The 27,518-nt window shown below is 46.7% G+C and overlaps 1 protein-coding gene and 1 long non-coding RNA gene across 5 annotated transcripts in view; one reads left to right on the top strand and one right to left on the bottom strand.

Moving 5' to 3' along the window:
- The window catches only part of rnf24 (ring finger protein 24), a 32,413-nt gene extending 12,919 nt beyond the window's left edge, over positions 1-19,494 (bottom strand). Inside the window, exons 1-3 of one of the 4 annotated variants that reach the window (XM_027012573.3) lie at positions 19,114-19,494; positions 6,970-7,119; positions 1,468-1,510 (exon numbers count right to left, since the gene is read on the bottom strand). In XM_027012573.3, coding sequence (XP_026868374.1) covers positions 1,468-1,510; positions 6,970-7,112 — 186 coding nt within the window. In that variant the 5' untranslated portion in view covers positions 7,113-7,119; positions 19,114-19,494. Of the gene's footprint in view, positions 1-1,467; positions 1,511-6,969; positions 7,120-12,926; positions 13,015-13,103; positions 13,660-19,109 lie in introns of those variants that run through there. The other 3 variants (XM_027012574.3, XM_027012575.3, XM_027012572.3) reach the window with 3 other exon arrangements.
- Positions 1-26,517, top strand: LOC145657914 (uncharacterized). Its single transcript, XR_014123872.1, has 3 exons — positions 1-109; positions 23,292-23,436; positions 25,824-26,517. It is a non-coding gene; the product is annotated as an uncharacterized LOC145657914 (long non-coding RNA).
- The last annotated feature ends 1,001 nt before the right edge of the window (positions 26,518-27,518 follow it).

The raw sequence follows: 27,518 nt of genomic DNA on the forward strand, positions 1-27,518 counted from the left end.
TGAAGATCTGAGCTGTACGTTATGTGTGGGGGTTGGCACACTGAAGCATATTTTATCAGCATGTAATGTTAGTTCGTCGCGGGGACGATATACATGGAGACTTAATCAGGTGCGTATCTCGTTAGCATGTTTATTCGATAATTCGTACCTAGAGGTTAATGCTTTGTTTAGCAGGAATAAAGTGCTAGCCTTGTGCATGAGGCACAGAGCATTGGAGAGTGAGTGCAGGCTATAAATATCGGTAGATGGGCTAAGGCATGAGATTTGAAATGTAGCAGATGTAGGTAAGAAACTACAGGTCCCACAGTGCATTGCATTAACTGTGCCAAGGCCAGACATGATGTTGTGCTCTGAAAGTAAACAGATTTTATAGTGTTTTCAATCCCATTTGTGAATGCAGTTGATGAAACCTCTGAAAGGAAAAAAACCGAAGTACACAGATTTGGTAGGCGAGGTGAGAGAACACAGGTGACAGACGCATATGGAGAGACCGGTAGCGACAGGTGTTGGGGGGGGGGGGATTTGTAACTCGGTCTGCCACATCTTTGCTTGGACGGGCTGGTTTTAGTACAACTGTGAGAGAGCTATTGGAAGTAGCTGAAAGGGCTAGTCACACTATCTTGGAAAATGCACTACAAAGGTGGAATGGCTGAGGTGTTCGGCATTCCATGCACATGGAGTAAGGCAGTACGGTGAATGGGCTGCTGTGTCTTTATGTAACAGGGGAGGTAGAGAAGTGAAGAGAAGAAACGGGGTGAAGTGTGTACTAATAGTGTCAGTGGGGTTGGGTATGGCTTTAGTCACCAAGGAGGCCAGTTTGGGTTTATGTTTAAAGGTGCAGCTTGATTTGGAAGGAGCTTGGAACTGAGCAAGGAAGGGACATCAGACTTAATTCATGAGGGCTTAATTCAGCAGAACGCCGATGAAGAGAGGCGCCTACCCGACGGCCCCGGTGACGGGCGTGTAATGTTGTGGTTTCTGGAATGAAGTGAGTGAGATGGGCTCTTTGTGAATCTTAACTGATTTGGAGAGGATATTTGACATCCTGTGTATAATTACAATTAGATATTCTCATCCAGAGTGACTTACAAAAGTACTCCAGACACATAAACCTCTCTGCCACCCTCTTGTGTATATAATTAGCCTCTATCACAGGATGGCCGGAGTAGGCTAAACATGAATGATTAGCACACATGTGACCACGCCTTCCAAAAACAAGCGCCTTACTAGGGAGAGAAACACGGCCATTCGATACACGCTCAGTCGAGGTCTGGGCTTGTTGGCAGGGTGAGAGAAGCCACGCCCACCGACCCCTGCCCACCACAGCTGCCCACTGACTCGACTGTAGTGGTAATTAATTCACGGTGGGAGTCTTCAGCCTTATGATCAGGCTAAGATTGCAGACGCATCTCATGGGGGAGGACATCCATGTTGCAAATATTCAAGATGGACGTGTCAGGTGCCTACCTGTTTGTACGCATACAGCTCCTTGTGTGCCTGGTGCCTCAACCTGAAACAGGGTGGGAAGGAAGCTTTAGTTACAGAACTCGAGACAGAGCAGTCATTTCACACAAGTCTTCATAAGCAGGAGGTCACGATGTACCAGTCACCGAAACATCCAATCTGGCAACTTTATGAGGTAAACCCGTCTTGTGTATAGATGTATTTTCACAAGTATACCATTACTGACTGTACCCCAGCTGTTGGGTTCAGCAAATCGTTAGCCACCCACTGGTCTGATCACCGCTGAGCGCATAATATCAGGGTGAGGAACCATTCTCGAAACAGCATTAGCACTGACACGCTAGCAGTCCAGCTGTGGGTGTGGGACTGTTACACATTTATTAGACAGTGTCATTTTACGCGTGTCAGCAACACGGCTGAGTTCACAGAGGTCAGCCTTCCAAAAAAAGCAACGGCCCTGATGTCAGGCACTGATCAGTCACGAAGCATTAGAGGGTTGCGATAACACATTTTGCATAGCAACAGGGATGTTGTAGACGTTTACTGTACGTTCTTCTAATTAAGTGGCCGGTGAACGCAGAGTACTGCAGGTTGAACAATGGCCAAAGTCCGCAGATCAAATCTCAGGACGGCTGTTGTGACAGCAGCAATTGTTTAAGACAACTAAGGCCTGTTACGGAACTGAAGCCTAGGCTCAAAGGTAAAGAAAATGGAATTTTCAACAGCTACGCTAAAGGTGAACATTGTTTGAAAATGTGAATGAAATCCATTTAGTCAATGACCAACTTTCCTCATATCATAAAACCCAGCTCCAGTTAAAATGGGTTGTTGATACAGGCTGCACTGTCGAGTCACGGCTCCTTAAACCATATTTTAAAGGTCATCACATAAAAAGCGTTTCCCACAGCTAAGGGTCATTATTCTTTCGTCAATTACTGCTGTGGAATTCAATTTAGTGTGACTGTAAAAAAAAAAAACCTGATACATCTCTGATTTATGCCGTCTCAGATTTTACATTGCCATACACAGGCAACTCTTTCACACTCATGAAATGCTCTTTTTAAACTCTAAAATGCTTAACATTAGGATCTTACACTCTCAGTTCTGATATGACGTTCCAGCGCTTCCCTAGGGTGATCAGCACGGGCATGATTCACGTCTTGCTTCCAAAAGGACTGACCGCCTGCTCCCAAACTGAAGCTTAGTTATGCTAGATACAACTAGATTCAACTAGAATAAACTAGAACCGCATGTCTGGTGTGACCTGTGGGGCCATAGAGCCAATGTTTAGACCTACAGAATCCTTTTTGAACTCTAGGACACTGGCTAAAGCCAGACGCAGGAGCGCTGTGAGCTGACCTGCGCTCCTGGGGGGGGTTTCGACTCGGAGACTTGATTCAGCTAGTACCAGCAAGCTTACTCAGAGTCACAGCTATGATTAAGACTCATTCAGGCAACGCTCCATTTGTCATGGAGATAAATGCCTGTCTGTCTGTCTGTCTGTGTGTCTCTGTGTTTGTGCGTGTGTGTGCATTTGTGGATATGTGTGTAAAAGAGTGAAAGAGAGTGCGAATGAGCCATACTGTGGAAAATTACTGGAACGCCTCAGTGCTAAGAGAGCAAACAAACAAACAAACAAAAAAACTATCAGGAGTCTTTTGTTTACTGTATTTTGTCCTTTGTTCACACATTATGTTAATGCTAATTTACAAACAGAAAATTAAATAAATGACAGGACCTTTAGCTGGGATGCTATACTGGTCTTTACAGTATAGTTACAAGAATGACACTAAAATATTAAACATATTATATTTCATATTAGGGGGCATTATATTTCTTCCTATCATCATGACTAGACATGAAACAACAAAATCATAACATCTGTCAACCCCAATCTCATCAGACAACGAAGGAGGGGACGGGGTCATGGGGATTTTAAGGATCTGGTGTGCAGGGTTTGGGGAAAGTGTTCCCATTTTTGCACTGCTAGGATTAGAGCTTTAGTCTGAAATATAAGTGCAGTGCTACAGCTATCTGCTCGGAAAATCGTCAAGTTTTCTTTCCGCGTCACAAAATGGCCTAACGCCGGGCTTGACAAGTAAGCGGAAAAAACGCCAGCCACAGGTGCGAAGTTTGATGTCCCCGTCCCCGTCCAAGAGAGGCGTCAGATGACCGCGGGCGCCACCCCGCCATGCGCGCTCTCCCGGCCCGGACGCACTTCGCGCATACGTGTCGTCTCTGGCGAGAGCTCGTTACATTCTGCCTCGTGTCCGGCCACGTGCGAGCGCTCTCTCGCGCCCCTGCCTGGCCTCCTGCTCGCCGTCCTGCTCTCGCGCTCTCTCTCTCTCTCTCTCTCTCGCTCACGAGTCCCTTGCACTCCAGCTGGTGAGGGACCTCACAGGAGCCGCCACGCCCACGGATGAGGCTGTTCGGAACAGCCACGCGGGCGAAGCCGTTCAGAAGAGCCGCGCGGCCCAGCGCGTCTGGATCCTCGGTCTGGAGAAGCTCTGCGCTGCACGTTTCTGAGTTTTCTCTACTCTGACTCAACCGATTTGGCCAGTAAAGGTTTTAGCAGTGATCTAATGGCTTGAATCGTTTGTGTAAGATGACAGATGCGGACGGCCAGGACCGGACACCTAGGCCTCTGCGCTGGCTGGTTTACCCTTTCCATTTTCCTCACATGCTGTTATTCCCTGCCCACATTTTTAGGGCGCCTAAAAAAAAAAAAAAAAAAAGAGTTTTCCTCAACCGAGCTCCGAAAGGATGCTGCAAGTAACGCAGCACCCCCCACACCCACACACACACACCCACCCGCACCCACACACCATTCATTGATGTAGTACTGACAAGAAAAAAAAAATCGTGGTGGTGGAGTCTGGGTAGGAGGGTGCTATTTTAGTCCGCCTCTAAATCTGCATCTGTCGTCATGCTCGTCTTGCTCTGCTGGCGTATGAATATTTCAGAGCTGGGTTTCAGATGCAAAGGAGGCTAGTGAGTGGCTCGTGGGGGTGGGGGGGGCGGTACACAGGCGCTTTGGCGCCACACGATTGGCTGACCAGGCCACAAGGGACCATGCATAAAGTTCCCACGTTTAAATGTAAACGCCCCTTCATCTGTAACCGGGTAATACATACCAGTCAGGGATCGGATCTGTTGAAGCTTCATGAGAAATGAGACTGTCTGTGTACGTATGTACGCTGGAAATCAGACCAGAACTCTTCCCCAGTAGTTGAGGTGTGTCTGAACCGCAGTGACATTGCAGCTTGGCTCCACTGTGTTAAAAATAGTTGGGATTCCTAAGGGCCAGCGGAAAAGCTGCATCATGAAAACAAATCAACCGGGAGGGGACTGGACACGTCTGCCCACGTTAGGCTCCGGAGGGGTGTGTCCTTCTCAAGGCCGAGCCCACCGTAGTTCCCGGGTGGAGGTAAAGCATCCGGACCGCCGCCCGCGCCCCTCAACTGGCCGGCCCACTCTGCTCCCGGCTTAACCCCGCGGAGCAGGGGACGCAGGCCGGAATCGGAGAAACACGGTTCCCACCGGTGGGATTCGCTTTGCATTTGTCAAAATAGCAAGGCGGGGGGATCTTTCTGAACCGCCCTGTCTAACCTTCCCCCGCCTTCGAATCGTAAATCAGGAACAGCAGTTTAAACACCATCCATCTGCAACCGGACCGACAGGAAAGATGGACAGACCAGGAATGAAAGGATTGTACCCAGAGGCCCGCGGGTCTGCTAGGAGCTGACTGAGCTTCCAATCATTTCCTCCACTGCATGACATTACGGCGCAAATGGATCGGAAAATTCAAACTAAAGAAACGCACGCAAGCGTTTCCACCTGCTGACCAGCCACCTGCTGTTAAGAACAGTTAAGAAAAAAGGGGAACCACAAAGAACTAATCAACTCTTATCCAAAGTTTTCTAAACACACACACACACACACACACACACACACACACACACACACACTCACACACACACACACACACACACACACATACACACACACACACACACACACATACACACACACACACACACACACACACACACACATACACACACACACACACACACACACACACACACACACACACACACACACACACACATAGACATACACACACACACACACACACACACACACACATAGACATACACACACACACACACACTCACACACACACATACACACACACATACACACACACACACACACTCACACACACACATACACACTCACACACACACACACACACACACACACACACACACTCACACACTCACACACACACACACACTCACACACTCACACACACACAGACATACACACATACACACACACACACACACACACACACACTCACACACACTCACACACATAGACACACACACACACACACACACACACACTCACACACACTCACACACATAGACACACACACACACACACACACACACACACACACACACACACATACACACATACACACACACACACACACACACACACTCACACATAGACACACACACACACACACACACACACACACACACACACACACACACACATACACACAGACACACACATATGAGAAACAGCTAAAACAGTTTCAGATAGAGATCCTATGTACAGTATGTGCGTGTATGTACACGTACACACACACACCCACACACACACACACACACACACAGACTATGACTGTGCTCAGAGTCACTAAGTAATCTGAACTAAACTGGACAGAAGCAAGCTTCACTCTCTACCCAGAGCACAGACGAGAGAGAAGCCAAGACAGGCGTCCTTCATCCAGCAAAACCCGTCCAGTGCTCAGACTTTCATTGTTCCCGTTTTACGCAACTCCACTCGCACCCACACTCGTTTTTCCATCCTGTGGGTTGATCTGTGCGGTGGGGAGAGGTGTGAGATTCCATCAGCATTCCATGCAAGGTGCTTGTGCTCCGAGAGCCAAGCCACGCCCCCCGGCTGGCACGCCGAGTTCCTCCTAAAATCCTAGTCACCGGACGATTTGTGGAACATTTGGTGTTTACAGGAGAGCACAACCACGCATACACACACAGGCAGACGCATACAAATACACGGACACACTTTCACAATGGAAACCATTCTACCATTTAACAAGGAAAATACAATATAGTTATGAGCTCAACTTTCCTGTTTTCCCAACAAGGCTGTGTACTGTTACCGAGTCACTCACGCTCCCTCCCAGCGGGTTACGAGCTGCATTTATAGCCTAGTGTGTTTTGGTTTCCCACAGTGCGCATGCCGTGCCTCACGTCTCCGATACCCATGCACGGAACAAGGATTCGGCACTGCGACGTCCTTAGTTCCTTTTCTGTATTCCGTTAGCATTTGTTCCGGTCGCTACAGAACTGCAGATTTGGCAAGTGAGGTCGTGTGCCTCTGCTACGTGCAGAATCTGGAAGCTTAACTAGCCTTGCAGTGAGCTACACCTACAGCGAACGCACATGCTCAGAGCGGCCTCACCTGATCAGGTAGCAGCAGAAGAGGAGGCTGAGGATGAAGACGAAGATGGCGGTGCCGAAGACCACGATGTAGATGTTGAGGGGGAGGTTCTGGAACCCTATGTTCGGCATCCTGGAACTGTCGCGCTGGAAGTCCGAGGTCATGGATATCCTGGGACAGGTGGAGGGAAAAAGACAAGGGATCAGAGAAAGACTGAGAGAGGAAGAGGTGAGAAGGATGATGGGGAGATGTCTAAGGGAAGGGGGGCACAGGACAAATCCGGTCTCTCCCGTCCAGCCCGCCCTCGCCTGGGAAGCAGAATCCGGATTGCCCCGCAGCCATGCTGGAGCTCCGGGCACACAACACCACGGATACATCCTGGCTCCCTGTTTATTCCCTCCGGTAGCTCTCCTGGCCCTGTTTCTATGACAACCCCCCCCCCATCCCCCCGCCGTTTTACCGAACAAACGGCCCACCAATTGCAAGGCAGTTCAGTTCGTCTTCAATTAAGTGAGCAAATTTATCGGTGAAGGTTGGGATCATTGTCCATGCAGGAGCTTTTTCTGGGAGAAAACGATCCTTAAGTGGTGTGTAGAGACTTCTGAACACTTCAGTCGGTCCACACCATGAGCAGGGTTTTCTCAAAAACACCCCAGATGCGCTTTGGCCTTGACGAGTGGCCTTAAACTTTCGTGCCAACCTTGAAAAGTTCAACTGTGGAACATTACAGCTTTGAATTTTTGCTTTCAAAAGCCTCTGAAATGAATCATCTGAAAGTCTGTTTCTTTTCTGAAGGCTGACGTGTTGGCTGCGCGTGCGCGCGCGCGTGTGTGTGTGTGTGTGTGTGTGTGTGTGTGTGTGTGCGCGTGCGTGCGTGTATGCGGGCTTTACTGTTTGAAGTGCCAGCACAGATAAGCATAACAGCTCAACGAAGATCCATATTACATCTCCCGCATGTTTGGGCTTGTCTAAAGGTAAAAGAGGTAAAAAGTGCGCGTGTACGTATGTGTACATGTGTGTGTGTGTGCGTGTGTACGTGTTCATCCAGGCCATTCCACGCCTCTCACATTTCTTTGCCTTCACTGAACAACCCCTCCCCACTGTCTGTGAACCTGACCAGCACAAGGCCTGAGACACAGGACACGATAACAGCGGATTCCTTCTACGCTGATGCCGGTGTGTAACGGCAAGCGGCAGTCGCCGTGGGCCGGCGGGGCTCTGGGCACCGACACCATGCCGCCGGCTGCCTTGGCACTGTGCCATAGCTGCACCGTTGCCCACCAACCCCTCCCTTACGCTCCACCTGCGTACCATCCATCAGGTCACCTCTGATTATTTGTTCCGGGAAACAGCCGGCCGGCTACTGAATGGCACGCTCCCAGCATGGCGCTTGGCACGTGCCTCTCTCTCCCTCTCTCTCCCTCTCTCTGCCTTTCATCTCTCTTATCTCACACACACACACAGATTTAAATCCCGGCCTGCACACCAGTTCAGAAGACCACAAGTGGTTTTGCAGTGCCTACAAATGCAGCTCCCAATCTACCACAGAATCTCATCTTAGCAAATCCTGACCTGTAAGACACAAGCCGTACTCGAAGACACGGCGGACTGCAAAAAACAGGCAAGGAGGGGCGACTAAAGCTCAGAGACCTCACAGCTATTGGAGGATGCCAAATGTTAAAGGTTAAAAGGGCAAAGGATGAAGGTTGCTTCCAGCTGAGGGGTCAGATCTCTTTTAAAGGGCACTGAGCCGGTGTGCGCACACCCCAGCTGTCGGCCGCGCCCGCAACCGCATCCTCACTGTCCTGTTCTGCAGTTCGTCATAGTGACAGGCAGCGACAGCCAATCAGTGATACTTCGCTGCTTTTGCCAGGCTACAAATCGAAGCCAGCTGTTCCAGGACTGATGGGTCCCGCTGGGACGCACTACACCCTCCGGTAACAGTTCCAGTCCTCACGCGATTCCGTCTGAACTCAGCATTCGCCGCCGAGAGATTTTACTGGTTCCATTGCGTCTTTGCGGAAGCTGCCGGATCGGTTTTGGTGGCAGCGTGTGCCATTACGCAAGCCAAATGGGAGGCTTTTTGGAGCCAACACCAAAAGAGCAACCACCTTCCCACCAACCGAAACAGCCTCCACGAGAAGGCAGGCCTTCCTCCAGGACTGCTGTTACCACGGCGAACCTGAGCTCATCTGACGCGCTACTGTACTGTCGCACTGATCAGAGACTAATCCAGCCTGGCAATGGCGGACTGGAGCCAAAGGTTTCGGGTTTCAAACCCTCACATTTACAATTTCCAAGTTTCCATGTTTAAAGTTCCTGCATCACGACTCACTCCCTTTCTTGTTTAGATGCTGGCTCAGCACACGAGAACAAGTGCATTAATAACCACTAGACGCAAACTCAAAGTCGTACTCAAGACTTCCCCACTGAGTGCGCTGATACCTTCGATTGGCTTAAAAGCTCCAGGCGCAAACGCCTGTTCATCGGCTATTACGACGGGGTGAGCAAAGGGCTAAGTGAAGGATCCCTCAAGACAACAGCAGCTACACCAGCAAGGAGATGCAATGCTCAGGCAACTCAATGCCTACCAAAATGGCAGCTGACAAACTAAACCTGCTCTTTTCTGGCTTTGGGCCCCACTGGAGGTCACGTACAGGTCCGAGCAGGAAGAAGCACTTGCTCCTTCACTCATATTTGGAAAATTTGCCTTCACCGGTCCGTTTAACTTTCATGTGACCTTCCTTAAAAGCAGGCGTGAGAAATCCCACTGAGAAGTTTACTTTCAATGTTCTTACTGGCCTGTCTCATCATCAAAGGTGCTAGCAGCGCACTTACAACAAGACACTTATAAAGCACACACGACTGGATGTTCCTCGCCGTGAGAGGAAAATCAAAATGTACAGAGTGATTTTCATCAGGACGTAGGCGGCACTGACGTTCAGAGAAAGGGGGAAAAAAAAAACAAAACACAAAAACAAAGCCGGCAGGTTGTCAGAGTGCTAAGCTGGACGTAGCACGAGGCCCAAGCATGGACGACCTGCTCCTGCAGGAAAAGGGCATGGACACGCAGATGTGGCTGTTGTGATCCCCCCCCTTCCTCTACTGTTACATAACCGCTATCGGTGCAGCTGCACTGCCGCATTCCAACATGCGTATGTTATCTACAAAGCAGCCCTCACATTTCAAAGCTGTGCTGTGGTGTGTGTGTCTGTATCGGTGTGTGTGTTTGGACAAAACCCTAACCGGATGAGCCTCATTAATGCAACCCTCCACCCCGCTCCGGTCTACGGAGGCGGTATGAAGGAAAGGTGCGCTGCAACCTCCCCCTAACGCACGTGCGCCTGGGCGCTGTCTGCCCCACATCTGACCAGGCTGAACTCTCTCTGCTGCTACTACTCACTCGATATGCCCAGTCAAGCAGCCATGGCTGATCTAAAAGGGATGTTTGGCAATGCACACGGTCTGTTTAGGGAGAATTATATAAGGCCCATTCAATGCCACACTGTGAAGAGCCCTGCCGGGTTCAGTGAGAAGACACTGGTAAGCATTCCCACTTTGTGGTGTTAAACGTCCAGGTCATGGTGCTTGTTCCAGAGGGAGAGCACAGTATTCCGATGTACAGTCTGGGAGAGCACAGTATTCCGATGTAATCTAATGTCTGGTTGTTCTGACCCACTGACTCCGTTTAGCGTTTTGACAGTAAGGTCCAGAAGCAGTGCAAGTGGTTTGTAAAAACTGTTTTTTGAAGTACTTCAGGGAAATCCCTTATGTATGTGTAGCAGGTTTTTTTTTTTTTTTTTTTTGTCAGTTACTCTCAGTCTTACATATATTCTAAAAGTACCTCTGCTGGTAACTTTCCACAGACGTATCTCACAAACTATCCTCGAGTGCTGTAAACTACTGAAGAAGCCACAGGAAATGAGAAGCTTCCCCAAAGAGTGCCCGGCTCCCATTCTCCCATTCTCCCAGCTCTGGTGGGCTGGCAGATGGTCCAGGAGTGGTGCGTGCCCACGGCCCTCACACCCATGCGCTCGCGGCGAACCTCTCCATGGCTCATGGCGCCTATCGCCTCCCGTAGCACCTCATACGGAAACCCTACAGCGATATGTCAGGCAGTAATCGCACCCATCTGGCCGTGCTGAAGTGTTTGCATTTGCCGGGCCTGGTTTGAAACTCGGTCAGGCGCACGGTCAGCACACAGATTTATGAGGGCCTCTCTCATGCTGCCTGGCAACCCCGAGCAGTGTTCAGCTCCAACCTGTATTCCAGCGGCGCATCCTTGTTTTCCTGAAAGGCTCACGTGCACTGCTGCACAGCACACAGCCTGTCAGCCCGTGAGGAACTGGGAGCGTGTGAACACAGTATTCACGTGAGCTCACCGGGAAATCACAAGATTTTTTGAAGGTGTACCATTCCAGAGCAGACGTCAGCAGATGTTCAGATAAATCGAATTCATGTAGTGTAATTTAATACACTGCAAGATGCAGTTGCAATATACTATCACGTGGTATTTTGTAGCTTGTGCAATCGTTGTCACTGTGCTCAAATGTACACACTCCCTGCCCCTACACAAGACTGTGTGAATGCTGAATAAGTGTGTGCCTGCAGGTGGCCAACTCATGAGTTCACCCTTCAGAGTCTTTTCACCAATCCTGTCCTCTGGCTGTTGGGTCAACGTGACCCATAGGTGAAAGTTTAAAGACAGGTCAAATGTTCTATGACTACTACAGTGAAGGAACTGCGTAACACGCCCACCACACGGTGCTACGTGAAGAAGCCACAGGCAAAAATGCCATGGTTGTGGTCCTATATCGGACTGGATAAGTACAGGGTCACACGTGTCGTGCCTCAACACGTCCCTAGCTTTAACGCCAGACGCTCGCCGAGAACGTGTGCTCGTAGCGTGTTTCAGAAGAGGCTTTCTCACGCCGAGCCCTCGCAATGCCAGAGCAGTCAACAGTGAATTATAATTTCATTACGGCCCCTGTGCGATCTTGGTAATGGTGAGCCTTGTGACACGCGGCCACTTTTATACAAATGCTGTGGGCATCTATTTTCCGCTGCCGAACCTGATCCCATGTCATACTCATCATTCTTATACAGGTACTGGCAACGGCACGTTAAATTTATGTGCTTGGCATCTTATCACATGCTTACAACTTGAGGAGAGTTTATATAGTAGATAAGGTTTCGGTTTGCATCAATAACAGTGGCGTGTCTCAGTTATAGTCTTGCGTAACCCACGGCCTTCTCAAATTGCACTGAAGTGCAGGTTCACTTACACAGGCTCCCTTTCTGTGCACAAATACTGGTCCTATATTCACACAGAAAGCCATGGACCCCAACAGAGAGCCTCCAGCAGGCGATCGAGACGCCCATAACCTCTCTCTTGCTCTAATCAAACACGATTACCCAGATCTCCCAGTCGGACCAAAAGAAAGGTCGCCAGCGGCCCGTTCCGGTAAGCTTCCATGCAGCCTCTGTAGCCCAGGGAATCCACTGACGGTTGTTCCCAAAATAAGTCTGCCGTCACTCAGAGCTAACGAGGAAGTGTGAATCTTTAACTCTGTTTACATTCAGTAGCCGCATTCAAAAAGGGATGCAGTGATGCAGTCACTCCGATGTGCAACCGTTTGCCTGGTCAGTGAATTGAGACTAGTGTGGGCAAACTGAGCAGGCATTTTCATCTGGGCTGCACTGTAATTTCCTTCTTTCCCTCTGGTCAAAGGCTAAAAAGTACCAAACCACCACTAAAAATACCCGCTCAAAGGGAAGTGGAGTTCTCTTGCTGAAGTACTCGCCATGCCTTTTGAATCATGCGGTTACCAAAATCAATCAGTTCGTCAAAATGAAACAAATCCTAACAGGCCCGATCATCACAAACTTCAGCCGGTTTCTCCTCAGAACAAGGGAGCACCTTCCCACCATCCACGCGAGCCAAATAGGATCAACAACAACAAAAAAACTGCACTTACAGCCCAGCTGCAAATTCGTTGCCACTTAATTCTCCTCTCTCTCTCTCTCTCTCGCTTACTCTTTCGCTTTTTTCTTTATCATTCTCTCTCCTTCTCTCTCCCTCCCCCTCTCCCTCTCTCTCTCCCTCTCCTTCTCTTTTTCTCGACCGCCCCCCCCCCCTTCATTTCTCTACATACCCCCCTCCTCGACTGGAAAAGCTGCCTGTTTGCACTGTTGCGCAAGTCTGGCCCAGGGTCTCCTCGTGAGGTCCGTGTGCAGAACAAAGGCGTCTCCCCGATTCCGAAGTGGAAATTTCCACTGGCTGCTCCAGCCGCTGCCACACCGCTGCACATCCGAAGCCTCGCACGCTGGGAAGAGCGCGTCACGGCACGGCCCCTCACACTTCCATTCCCCTATGAGGCTTCTGCAACACGGACTACACTCCCGGCTGCACGCTAACGTTCATCCGAAGCCCAACATCGCACACGGAACGACGCAAAGTGACAGAAGATTGTTTCGGAGAACTGTAAAAGCAACTTCATCCGTAAACCAATCCGGTCACTCTGAACGTGGACGCAGAGAGAAGTGTCCCACTGAGCGTTCATGTGAACTCCCCGCGTTCTGTACTTTATCCCTGGGCGTCTGGGGTGTCTACACACGGTCTGAGCCTCCTTTGCAGGCCTGTTTTCTACACAAAACAAACTGGAAAGGCCTCCAGTCTCCAAAATACGTATTAAAAAAAAACGTGGGCTGTCTTTCTATGCGCTTGTGGCAAGCTGCAGGAAAAGTAGGTTAGAACCTGACTCGGATAGGGAAAAATGTTGGAGGTGTGGGGGGAGGGGGGATTCAGTGTGAAGCATCGGAACACCCTGTCCTGGGAACAGCGCTCCGCACACGTTCCGATTTGCGTTTCAGCAGCGACCCTTTCGCCTACGGATCACCTTGAGGGAGCCGGCGTCAGCTCCAGGCGACACAGTTTAAGCGAGTCCCACACCGATTTGGTCTAACTATCGGATCACAGACGCACACTGCTAGTCGACAGATGTCTGTTCCTGAATGTGGCCAAAGGTTCAGTAATTATTTATTTGTTTTTTCCACACTAATGTATTTGTAACTAATTGCTCGCTGGCTAATTGGGCCATACCACCTTATTTACGAGGGAGATTTGAGAATAACTGAGGTTATTACACATTTGTTCACTTACCCATTAACCACCAGCTTGAGGGAACTGCGCCAGCATTACTACTCTGACCGGATTGGCCGGGTCTCTGTTTGGGGGTGGTGGGATTTTAGCAGGATGTGGGTGAGTGCCCGGTCACTCAACTTCACTGACACACACACACACACACACACACACACACACACACACACACAGCAACTGGAAGGCTAATGACGACACAAGAGACAGAAGTGTGGTTGCACCAGGGGGTACACGTCCCTTTGCGCATATGTCCCATCATGCACCACTGGGTCCCACTGTTCTGAAGAGCTGGCCTCATGGCTGAGAGAGGATTCAAGTGAATACTTAATACATGGGACATTAATATATAGTTAATATATTTGTTGTTGTAATAGCACCTGTTTTTTGTACAGGTGAAAAAGGGTATTTATTTATTTGTTTCGGTCGCAGTCCGTGTTTGGATATAGGGGAGCCGGCCCTAGAACAGCAAAGACTAGCGCCTTCCCAGAGACTCCGGACTCCAGCGGTAACTCAAGACGACACAAACAAGCTGTCAGAAGTGGCGCTCACAGCTGTGGCGCCCATCCGCCCACCAAAGCCACTGCAGCTTCTCCCCACAACACAGATACAAGCTTGACTTCAACTCAACCTCTCCTCAGACCTTGCGCTCTCATAAATTACCCACTGCTATTCATGTGCCACCTTTTACAATCACACACACACAAACACTTACTTTTTAACTATCCGTTGTTAACTATCACTGAAAAAACACATTACCCTATTTATTTTCAAACGTTTACCAATCCTGTCAGTCCAATAGCTCACGTATAAGCCTAGAGCCCAGTATCCAGGCCTTCAGCATCATCTAAACATGCAGATATCCTACACTACAGCAGTTTGGCAAAACTATCTGATACCTGCAACTCTTCTGATCTGCCATTATTGGTGCACTTAATCACACTCATTCCAATACCTTAGCCAGATCAGAGTAAAAGCATGGCATTCGACAAAACAGAACTGTCTAAGGCAGGCAGACACAACCCTCAGGTGTAGACAGACACATCCATCACTGTAGATAGACAGACACAATCCTCACTGTACACAGACAGACACAGTACTCATTGTAGACAGACAAATTCCTCATTGTAGACAGACAGGCACAACCCTCACTGTAAACAGAGACAATCCTCATTGTAGACAGACACATTCCTCATTGTACACAGACAGACACATTCCTCATTGTAGACAGACACGCACAACCTTCACTGTAGTCAGGACTCGGCACTGGACGCCCCAGACTGACACAACGGTCAGCTCCAAACTAGAAATTCTGTGAATGCATTGCGGAACGAAATTTGCCAATTACCTGATCACATGCGCCAAAATTCCAGTTTCGAGTAAGCGTGACCGCCACGTTCCTGCACTGGACACTGCTCACGTTTCCCAGAGGTTAAAAATACAGCCCATGTGACCCGGGGAGACAGGGTCACTCGAGGTAAATGCATGCTGGAAGTATGTCGCAGTAAGCGGAGGCTAGCAGCCTGACTGCACATTTGCTTGTCTGTCAAACAAAACCAGGCTTGATGCCACACAGCTGACGCTGCTTAAGGCGCTAATGTGCACGAAACAGACCTGCGGAGCTGGTTAGTTTGTACGAAGAAGAGCTGAGGTTCGTTTTTAGTCAAAGTGTAAGCTGCGTTACACCACACTCCATCTCACAGCGTAATCTGATCACCATGGAGATTGCTTAGATTGCTTAATTTACCTGCTGAGTTTACTTTATTAACCAAACAGCATGATAAGGCCACAGGCTTGCTTTCCTTCTGAGAGGATTGCCATCTCAAGCTATGAAAATCTGATGATAATCAGGTGGAAGAGCTGGTGTTTCGAGATGCATGCAGGACTTCGCCATCGGCAAGAGGTCAGGCGAGGTCAGCCAAGGTCAGTGTGTGCGTCTGACGGACCCGTCACTCTGTGTGACCCCCAGGCTGGCGCTGGCCACGGTAACTCTTGTTTCTAAGGCAATAGCCTTTTCCCTAGCCAATCCATTAAAATAATTGGTGCTGTTACAACATAAGACAACAAACATCCAGTAATACAAACTCACTGATACACGTTCAGTCAGTTTTCCTGACTTTTCAGAGCCGGTACAAGTGCATAACCAGCTGAGGTACCAAAGGTAAATGGTGAAAGTGAAGATATCAAGGAACCAGAACTGCACTGCCTTTTGCTGTGGAGCTGATCTGTTATTGATAGATCTGGTCTGAACCTATGGCCCTTTCTTGAGCCACGTGATGGCCACACTGTGACTCAGATGGTACAGAGCCATTCCAAAGCATGGAGTCATAATATGCAAAGCCCATTCTGTCTTTGTTTTTGTGTGTGTGTGTGTGTGTGTGTGTGTGTGTGTGTGTGTGTGTGTGTGTGTGTGTGTGTGTGTGTTGGCATGTAACCTTACACCACAAACACAGCTATGTAGTTCAAAGGAGAAAAGCCACCCAAACAATGGTTCAATACAGATGGTTTGTGTTTTCCAGAGGGAAGTTAAAAGTTAATGACATTTTGTCTGGGCTGGCTAAACAGAACTGAACGCTTGCTGTTAAAAATCTAAGCAGATGACAGAGGTCAGAGAGTCTGTCCCAGTGGTTCACCTTGACTTAGGCCCCTCTGACAGTGGGCGGAGTTCGCACCAAGTTAACAGAGATTTGGTTCCTCCCCCAGGCCTAAGAAACGTGTATATTCCCTTTGCAAGAAGCAACAAAACTGGCCGTTTCTCACATTTAAATTGCAAACTTAACGTTACATAATCTCACAGATGTAGGTTTGGAGGGGCAGTTGTTTGGGTCATTCTGTTAGAGGTCTGCAGACTTGAGGCACTCTCATTAACAGACATGGGCATATTTCATTTTTTGATAACCAGCATGTGTTTTTAACACTTGAACTGTAGCTAAATGCACTGCAGGTATATGCCTACAGTCCTCCTTTCATGGCAAAGGGTTACTTTACTCATGGTTTATTTTGTCAAGTCTGTAGGGGACTTTCTGTTGAGATATATACAAAAAATAAATCGAATAAAATTAATATTAACAAAGACGTCAGTTACAACAGTGTTATGATGCTGCGCCGATTGTGAACAGCTGTGATCAGTTTTAATGTGAAGATGTACTCTGAGCGGTTTTGAAGGTAAGAAGTACTGAAGATAATAACCTATTACATAATAAACAATTTGCCGTCATTCCTTGCGTAGTATATCCTGTGTTTTATCTAACATATAATGAGTCAGGTTGGGAGGTGTGGGCCGAACGCCCGCCCACTACCAAGGGAAACGAAACCAGCTCCACTGCCTAATCTAATAAATCGTGGACTACTCAGAAAACTCATAACGATTTGCTGTACAGAAACCTCTCAGTGTAATTCTATCCTTACGCCTTCTGTTTCTTGCCTGGTTTAGGAAGCACAGGGACTTTTTTGTGTGTGTGTGTGTGTGGATCCAGTCGCTGGATGGCCAAGACTTTTTTTTTTTTTAATACACATTATCAGCACACTCGTGATGACCAAGTGTCATCTTCTGTGTACGTATACGCCTGCATACTGACTTCACATTCCTGCGGTTTCTGTTACGCCTCGAACAAAATTAAAGTGTCTCCTATGATTCTACCCAGTGTTATATAAAGGCTGACAGGATTCGCCAACCTGGACACAAGTATTTGAAAACAGGTGCTTGGACTAAGTCTTAAGCATCTGTTACTCCATTGCACAAACCAGCCTCACATCTTTGAACACTGCGCTCACAATTCCAGATCTGGGCCCAGATTCCCCAAAGCAGGATAGTATTAAGTACATGCGTAACGCTTATACCACCTTTATGGATCTCTTTAACGACACTTGGGAATCCCAGGTGTGATTAGTTAATAGACTTCCTGAAGCAGAGGAACAAGACTGTACGTGCTGTCAGGAGACTTGCAAACAGCTGCACGTACAAGCCTTGAATATTGTTCAGTGCATTTAAAAAATGAAGTCTGTCTGGCCTGTTCTGGTGATGTAATAAAGCGTGGCATGAATCTTCTCTTTACTACGCGACCTCGGCCGAACGATGCCGTACTGGGTTTAATTGTCCGTGCGCAATAAACACCAAAGGGCCAACCTGGTTTTTATAGCAGACTAGCCGTGTGTAAAACGTTTTATGTTGTTTTACATCACTCCTGGACATTGTGTTTGTCGTTTAATCACGCTGATCGTAAAGCCGACACTCGTAAGATGCACAAGTCTGAAATCTCCAGGAAGAACTCACATTCAGACATATTTGAGCAAATGGACTTTAGATCGCTCTCTGAGCAAGAACAGTCTCACATTTGTACCAGGCTCCTAAACTGCCTTGCCCGCCCATAAAACTCTTAAAGCGCTACGTTTTCTCTCCCTGTATCTCCAGCGAACCTTCCCTTTCTGACAGACGCCATGCGATCTAACTATCTAGTACATGCCCTTAGGAAGTGCACCGTCCTTGTGTTTATACACACGTGGTAAACACACATCCTACTGAGAATGTGAACAGGGGAGGGTTGCCCCTCCGGGGGGTGGAACAAACGCCCTGAGTTGTGTAAACTGTAAGCCGCCACAGAGAAGGGTGGAGTAGCCTCGGTCTACCATGGTAGCCTCGGTCTAATACAATGTAATTACATTACAGGGCTGAGCAAGCCAACACGACACACTGCTGTTACTGTTACATGTGGCCACCCATTTTCACAACGACTCTACGCCTGCTAGAGTCCGCCCCTGGCTGGCTGCGTTAGGCGGCGGGGAAGCGCCAGAGAAGCGCATGCCCCCTAACAAACGTGGGTCTGAACACATGCACACGAAGCGTACAGGCACACGTATGTGCACACTGGTGCAACACCAACATGCATATGTGCATACTGGTGCATTAACAACATGCAAGTCATGCAAAACAACTCCGCATCTGTTCAATTAAAACCAAGTATAATTAAGTTGCTACAGGAGGACGTATCGAGGGAGAGACGCTTACCAACCTATCTTCTTCTTCTTTTTTTCTTCTTCTTCTGTTTTTCCTCTTTTCCTTCGATCGAAACGCGATCGCTGATGAAACGGAGCTGTTTTACGCCGGGCAAGAGACGACGAACGATTCGGTGGTGTAACGGTACAGTACGCAATACGCTCGGGATCGGATCGACCCCGCGTTAATCGATCCCACGCTGTTAATTATCGGCGCAAACCGTTCACCGACCCGAGCACGACAGTGCGAGCATCGCGGATCTCTCGGTACGTGAGCAAGACGCTGTACACGCGGCGGTGCAGCAGGGAGGGTTCCGAGGAGGCTGGCCGACGACAAGCGTTTGGTGCACGCAGCGCACGACGAGGTCCCTCCTCCCCGCGCTCCGGCGCAGATAGAGGCACGGACCGTGCTCGCGCGGGGCGGGGGGGGGGGGGGGTGCGCGGAGGTTGAGGGGGCTGCAACCGCGCGCGGCGGGAGGGGGCGTTGCATTCGTTTGCAGCGCCTTGGCTCGCGCCGTACTAAGCATCTGAATCATAACGCTGGAGCGCAAGCTCGAGCAATGCACGCGCGATGCAAGCTTGGCAGGATGAGCCAGCGCACTTTAATACACGCGCTAAAAAAGCGCGAGGACGTGAGGTGCCTTCATATGGATTCATTCATTGGCTTGTTGGCATCCTCGTTACAGACCACTTTATTTGTTTTTCTGTTCTGAACATTCCTGAACTGGCATCCAGTATACTCTAATGTGAATCAGTATACTTTAAAATGATTCAGTATACTCTAACGTGCATCAGTATACTTTAAAATGATTCAGTATACTCTAATGTGAATCAGTATACTTTAAAATGATTCAGTATACTCTAACGTGCATCAGTATACTTTAAAATGATTCAGTATACTCTAACGTGCATCAGTATACTTTAAAATGATTCAGTATACTCTAATGTGCATCAGTATACTTTAAAATGATTCAGTATACTCTAACGTGCATCAGTATACTTTAAAATGATTCAGTATACTCTAACGTGCATCAGTATACTTTAAAATGATTCCGTATACTCTAATGTGAATCAGTATACTTTAAAATGATTCAGTATACTCTAACGTGCATCAGTATACTTTAAAATGATTCAGTATACTCTAACGTGCATCAGTATACTTTAAAATGATTCAGTATACTCTAACGTGCATCAGTATACTTTAAAATGATTCAGTATACTCTAACGTGCATCAGTATACTTTAAAATGATTCCGTATACTCTAATGTGCATCAGTATACTTTAAAATGATTCAGTATACTCTAACGTGCATCAGTATACTTTAAAATGATTCCGTATACTCTAATGTGAATCAGTATACTTTAAAATGATTCAGTATACTCTAACGTGCATCAGTATACTTTAAAATGATTCAGTATACTCTAATGTGAATCAGTATACTTTAAAATGATTCAGTATACTCTAACGTGCATCAGTATACTTTAAAATGATTCAGTATACTCTAATGTGCATCAGTATACTTTAAAATGATTCAGTATACTCTAACGTGCATCAGTATACTTTAAAATGATTCAGTATACTCTAACGTGCATCAGTATACTTTAAAATGATTCAGTATACTCTAATGTGCATCAGTATACTTTAAAATGACTCAGGATACTCTAATGTGAATCAGTATACTCTAAGGTGAATTGGAATACACTAAATGTGCTACACCACAGCTGTAACAGTCAAAGAAAACCCAGGTCCTACTCCGAACCACACAGGAATCCCAGAGGGCCTTGGGCGCTGACAGAAGGCACGCTCAGCTGTGGCGCGTCTGCATGTGCCAGTGCATGCCAATGAGCTAGCCATGACAGACACACATTGTGCCAGGCCCAAGTGGGTGGCATCATGTGATCTGGTGAATAGGCAGGCGCAGGCAAGACTGGGAGACAAAGGTTGCCAGTGGACACAAAAGCCCTTTGAGGCTGGCCCACAGGGCATGAGAGTACCACTCACGCTGCTACCATGCAGGGAGCAGACAGGGATGCGCCTGGTACAACCCGGTCTCCTCTTAGAAGAGCATAAGCATGTGCCCTAGTGTAATGAAACGTGCCGAGGCGCAACTGGGCTAAGTTGTTTCCAATAAGCAGCGATTTGATCAGGTTTTCTTCATTTCCAAACTTGGAAGTGTGTCCCCAGCAGCCTGTGTAATTCCGATGGTCTCATATCTCCCAGTGTCACTTTTTGTCATTATATGAAGTGATTAAAACCCAGACAGTGTCCAAAGCAGTGTCAACAACGCTCACAGGTTCCCAGAAAGATCGCAAATAGGCAATGTTTATGGACCCGTGAAGCCAGGGTCTGAAATGTACACACATCAGGGTTTCCACTCCTTTACCGTCATGTTTACTGTAAATAGCTACCTTTTCAATGTCACATCAAACACAAATGTCAGTTAGAATGCATTGCTTCTGTAGCTGTTGCCTGCGTGATCGCTTGTGTTTTTTTGATGCTATGGGTCGCTGACCTCTGTGGCCAGATTCAGAACTTCTGGTTCTCACTGTCTAAGACACAGGAATGCCCCCCCCCCCCCCCCCCCAAAAAAAAAACCCTGACAAAAACCCCTGACATTGTAGACACTAGACACCATGGTAAGTTGAAAGGAGTCCCCCTCACTCTCTCAGTCTGTCTCTCTCTCTCTCTCTCTCTCTCTCTCTCTCTCTCTCTCTCTCTCTCTCTCTCTCATTCTCTCTGTCCTCACTGTCCCTTATATCCACCCCCCCCACCACTTCCTATAGATCATCTCATCTCACAGCATTCACAGGACGAGTCACTAATCCCATGATGCAGCCTGTATAGACATACCCCCAATATCTATTTCTGTTATATGACGTAAAATAACAGTTTGCCAACATATATGCCAGTCAAGCATCTACAGAAATATATTAATGTGGTTCAGAGGATTTTAAAGTCTGGAAATTCTGCTGAATTTACGCAATCATAAATCCATTTCCGCATGAAAAATGCTGCTGATTCTAAAAATAAATCATGTATTGTCAGTAACCTCTGATCTAGGATTAGACGCACGAATAATCATGACGAAGGTCTTGTTTGACGGGTGAATACATCGGAAGTGTAGGTGTGCGTTTACGGATAATTTCTTAGCTTGATTCACTGGAACAGCGGAAACGGTGAGACAGCAGGAGTGACATATCTAAGCTCGATAGTGATCACTCAGCATGAAATGATCTATTCACTTATGAGAACGGCTGCAGGAATTTGAAGCTACAGCAGTTCTGGCTTTTGGCTCCCTCTAGCGTTTCAGACAGAACATTGCATGAACATCCCGAATATCGCAACAAGATCAAAACGTTACAATGATAGACTTATAATCAACGTACCTATATCATTTACGTACCATGCGTCAAGAGTAGCGTTTCATTTCTAACATATACCAAAGAGGTCTGTTCTATACATGAGTTGAGATAAATGGTCTTTTTTTTTTAGAACAGTTATCTTCTTGAATACCAGTTTCCACAAGTAAATCCTTCAGTTTAAATCAATGTAAAAATGATTCAATCATGCATTCATTCTAAGAAACCATAACATATCTGGAATGATTCAAGACTAGATAGTGGTATGTAATATCTCGCTGTAATGTTTTTTTTTTTTTTTTTTATATATATACACTAAATGTTCTTGAATAATTTAAATATCAACCTACAACCTCCAAACCTACATCTATGTAATGTGTAATCAGTGTGTCACGTGGTGTCATATGATTACCTTTGATACGAAATCAGAATAATATATTTCTTGATATATATTTCCAGCAGTGAGCCGCATCCGCTAGATGGCAGCAGACAATTATGACCAAATTTAGTCGCTAAACTTACTGTTGCTATATGTTCATTAGACCCAATTTAGTTGTGTTAGTTAACATGCCTCCTGAAAGAAATTTTTTTTTTAGTAATTCTATATTAAATCCAAACCTTAAAACCAATATGCCCCTCACTGCATATGTACCTGCACCTATTGATGCCCTTCTGAAACAGGGTTTATTCGTACGGCATGGCATCTCATTGCTTTACACGTGACCTCTGCCCTCCCGTATGTGAAAAAACCCTGTGAACTCTTTGAAACCACCGAAGACGACAGCTTATTGTAAATCCATGCCTGCCATTAAAACGGTTGCTATGGTTTCTGACAGAGCAGAAGAAGAGTGCTCTGTCTCTCATGTGTCCCCACGCGTCACAGAGAGGCCCCAGATGGCTCCAGGACTGCATTTTCCAGGAGTGGATTTTTCTCTAGCGCTCCGTCCTGGAAGAGGCCCCATTTGCGCTATTCTGAGACAGGTACTGGCCTTTCTCTCATAACATAACCATGAGAGGGTAGGACGCACTGGGGTTTTTCTTTTTCTTCCCAGTGCTTAGTGCTCTCTAGATGTAATCCAAATACTATTCTTCTCCTCTCTTTCCCTTTTTAAAGACTAGATTCTAAATTTAATTATTCTTTCATTTAAAAATATAAATCCATTTTAACAAATGATACAAATATCCATATAAATATGTTAAAAATATTGCCTTGCCTTCGTGTATGCCACTACGATTTAGAATCTCTAACTACAGTACACTTCAGTACTTTACCTGAAATTTTCTTCAGGTTATATATATATATATATATATATATATATATATATATATATATATATATATATATATATATATATATAAAGAAAATTAGAAAGAGAGAGAGAGAGAGAGAGAGAGAGAGAGAGAGAGAGAGAGAGAGAGAGAGAGAGAGAGAGAGAGAAAGAGATTCATAATTGTAGTGAAGTAGTTTCCAGAAAAACAGCATGTTTCGGACAGAAGTCTATTAGCAGTGCAAGCAAACTGTTTCTATATATTCTCTCTCTGTATATATCTGTGTGTGTGCATGTGTGTGTGTATTTAAGCTATCACTATGTTACATTATAGCCCTGCTAAAACAATCATGCCTTACACTTCTACGGAGAGTCCTCTTAAAAGAACTGGCAACTGGAGAAGGACATGCTCTGTAGCCTTCCTATCGTTACTTGTTCTCTGGCTAGCTGTTCCTCTCCTGACCTTTATGTTCTGAGAGAGAGAGAGAGAGAGAGAGAGAGAGAGAGAGAGAGAGAGAGAGAGATTTCATAGCCTACTGCCTGCTGCTAGCGTTCATTGATGTCTGGGGAGCTCTGACCTCAGAGGCTCTTGTCAGGTGTGCTGTTGGTCTGGATGCTGATGAGAGTTACATTATAGATGTGTGTCTAGCTTTCCCCAATGCATAACCCTAAATCAAAGGAACAGACCGCATCTTCAGTGAAAGGAGGACTTGGTGAAAGACACCGTCCCTGGGCATAACAGTACCGCACTGTAGCAACAAGCTGTCATTGGTTATCTGTGATATTTGTCACTGATGCATCATACAATATTCATTGTCATTCTAACACTGAACATGGACCACACAGCCAAGCCATATGTCACACTAAATCTGACTTCCAGCTGAGAATGTAACTGGACAGGTGTAAAGCATGAACCCTACACAAAATGTGACCCTTCATGCAAAAATGGAGATCAAATATGTGCCATCCACGCCAAAGGCAGCGTGGTGAAGGGTGCCTCTGTTTCAGTTCAGAAAGAGTGGAAATAAGTGGCAGTTATGACAAATGGTTCAGTTCGAACAGTAAAATACAGAGTAACAGTGAATATGAATGGATACTCTGTACCTCCATACCAGATAACAGCTTATTAATGCAAACAGATTAAGGTGTATCAAGGTGTTACACAGTATAACTCAGTGTGTTACATTGGCATAGTTACACTGTAACAGTGGTGGTGTAAAGTTTGTCACTGAATGTGGTTAGCTAGCTCTCACTGAGGTTGCCTGGAAGTCTCCAAGTTCAGTTTGTCCAACACGGACGCCATTCCGTGTCACGACGTCTACCCTGTGGGACAAACCAACCTGTTTGCTCCAGAATCGCTCTTCCTCTTCCTCTTCCTCTCTCAAAGCTCAAACCTCCCTCTTCTCTCTCTATCGCCCTCCTCCTGGGCTTGTTGGTAGTGTAATGTGTGCATTACACCCTCACTAGTCTCGCTGTAAAGTGAAACATGTTTTACTGTACGTAAAGTGATCTAAATACATTTGCTGAGGTGAAGGTGTGTAGTTGTGACTCCTGAAAACTTCCATCCTCCATCAGAGATGAACAGAACTTTCTAACAGTGCAAAGCCATCCGGAGACTTTTATCTATTTTTTTCCCCTTTGCGTATTTTGTTCTGAGACCTTGGATGGGTCTGAGACAACAGCACATATTTGTGAACACCACAGTTAAGCTATCTTGGGTTCAATAGACAGAACACACAGGTTCTGATCTAAAACCAGTTCTTCTTGTCCAGACAGTGACCTTAAACTTTAAGCAGGAATAGGCAGAGCAGGTCTCAGATCAGCAGAAAGGGCCATGTATGATATTGATGGTGAAATTGATGTGTATGGAAGTGCTGCTACATACACACGTGCACACACACACACACACACACACACACACACACACACACACACACACACACACATGTATGCTTGCTTGAACTTGTACCAATGCGTGACACACAACACAGTTGCTTTTTGAGAATTGACAGCAGTTATCTGTCTGTCTCATCATAGTCATCTAGCCAAAATGAACAAACTCTTTTTGTTATTATTTCTTCTAACTTCTGATCCGAGCAGCACTCTACTGTGAGGCGTCAGCTAGGCATCCTGAACCTGGGCGTGCCTGTGGTAACCGTGGCAATGCATCCTTCCCGCTGGATCCTGGGAAGGATGTCTCCGGCCGGGGATGAATACAAACAATCAGCCCACCTCCCTCTTCCCAGCCGGTTCCTCCCTATGGACTCGCGACAATGGGAAGACGTTGCGGAAGTTAATGGATCCGATAACCTTCCGGCCTTCCTGTGCCGCACGTGAGGATCTGTAGCTGAACGGCATGCACTTTCCAGGATGGGATGGCACTTCCGCTCCGTTCAGCTATATAGGAGCTTCGGAATTTCGCTTTCTTGTTCATTCATTGTCAGCGTTCTTCACTACACTGAAAGATTCATTTTATTAGACACTCATCACACTCAATGGCAAACCACTGACTTGAGAGCATTTAGACTAAATCACATGAGATAGGTGTTAGCACTGAGCCAGCGTGAGTGTTTGTTAAACAGTGGGAACAAAAGCAGAGGTTCGTAAAGCGCTTGCCGATGGATTTGTGTTAAGTAAAAACTTTGAGTTCACTGAAATGAAAGTCAAACACAGAATATTTTACCCTGAACAACATGAATGTGAATCTAATCTCTCTCTCTCTCATCGAAACGAAAAAACACTTCTTAAATGGTATTAATCGGTCTTACAGTTCAGAAAGATTAAAGATTATACAAAAATGGTTTCATATGTTTTTATGAAAATAAAAGTAAACTGAGATGCAGCATATGCCAGTATTGTGTTAAAAACATATTCTTGCTTGTTCAGGTTTGGTCTTTACAGATAGGAAAAAGATATTCTGTGAAAAAGAAAACCTATATGAGAAAAGCGTGGGGACAGGCAGCGTTTAGAGATGTCCTCTGTGTGTGCTGTGAATCGGTGTGGCGTTTGGCAGGACCAGGGACATGGAGTAGTAATGTGTAAACGTAACAGCCGTAACATGTGTTGATTATGTCTGAGGCATTTCAGTGGGAACTGTTAAACTCAATTTGAGTTCCATGTGAGGCGTACCCATAACCGGATCGTTTTCCCAACACCACTGCAGGAGAACGTCAGCTGAAGACCACAGTGCCTTTCTGTTAGAGGTGAGCGGAGAATGAGAACATGTAGTAAACACTTTGAGAGAGCTGTATCCCATGTCCTGGTGTCCTGATTCTATGAGACACACAGGAGATGAAGTCAACAAATGGACTTGTTAGTAGTAGACAGCCAGAGGAATGTGCGTGTGTGTGCACGCGCGTGCACGTGTGTGTGTGTGTGTGTGTTTGTGTTCTCAAACCCTCCTCCTGTAAGCATCCTGTAAACAGATACTATAAATACTCGTCTGTCCATTGGATCAGTCACAACGGCTGTACTGCCAGATGGACAGGTCTGCACTGACATACAGTGCAGATCATATTGCACACACACACACACACACACACACACACACACACACACACACACACACACAGACCTGGGCCCACTGAAAAATCTGAGATTACTGTTTAGTTTTGTGTTAAGAGTATTTGCTTAGGGAGTGATAGCTTATTCACTTCTAATCTTAGAACATTAGAAGGAGAAGTGTGGAATATTGAATGCTGTGTGTGTGTGTGTGTGTGTATGTGTGTGTGTGTGTGTGTGTGTGTGTGTGTGTGTGTGTGCGCGTGTGTGTGTGTGTGTGTGTATGTGTGTGTG

The sequence above is a fragment of the Electrophorus electricus genome, chromosome 5 (assembly GCF_041902795.1).
Source record: "Electrophorus electricus isolate QZ-2024a chromosome 5, ASM4190279v1, whole genome shotgun sequence".
Taxonomy (NCBI): domain Eukaryota; kingdom Metazoa; phylum Chordata; class Actinopteri; order Gymnotiformes; family Gymnotidae; genus Electrophorus; species Electrophorus electricus.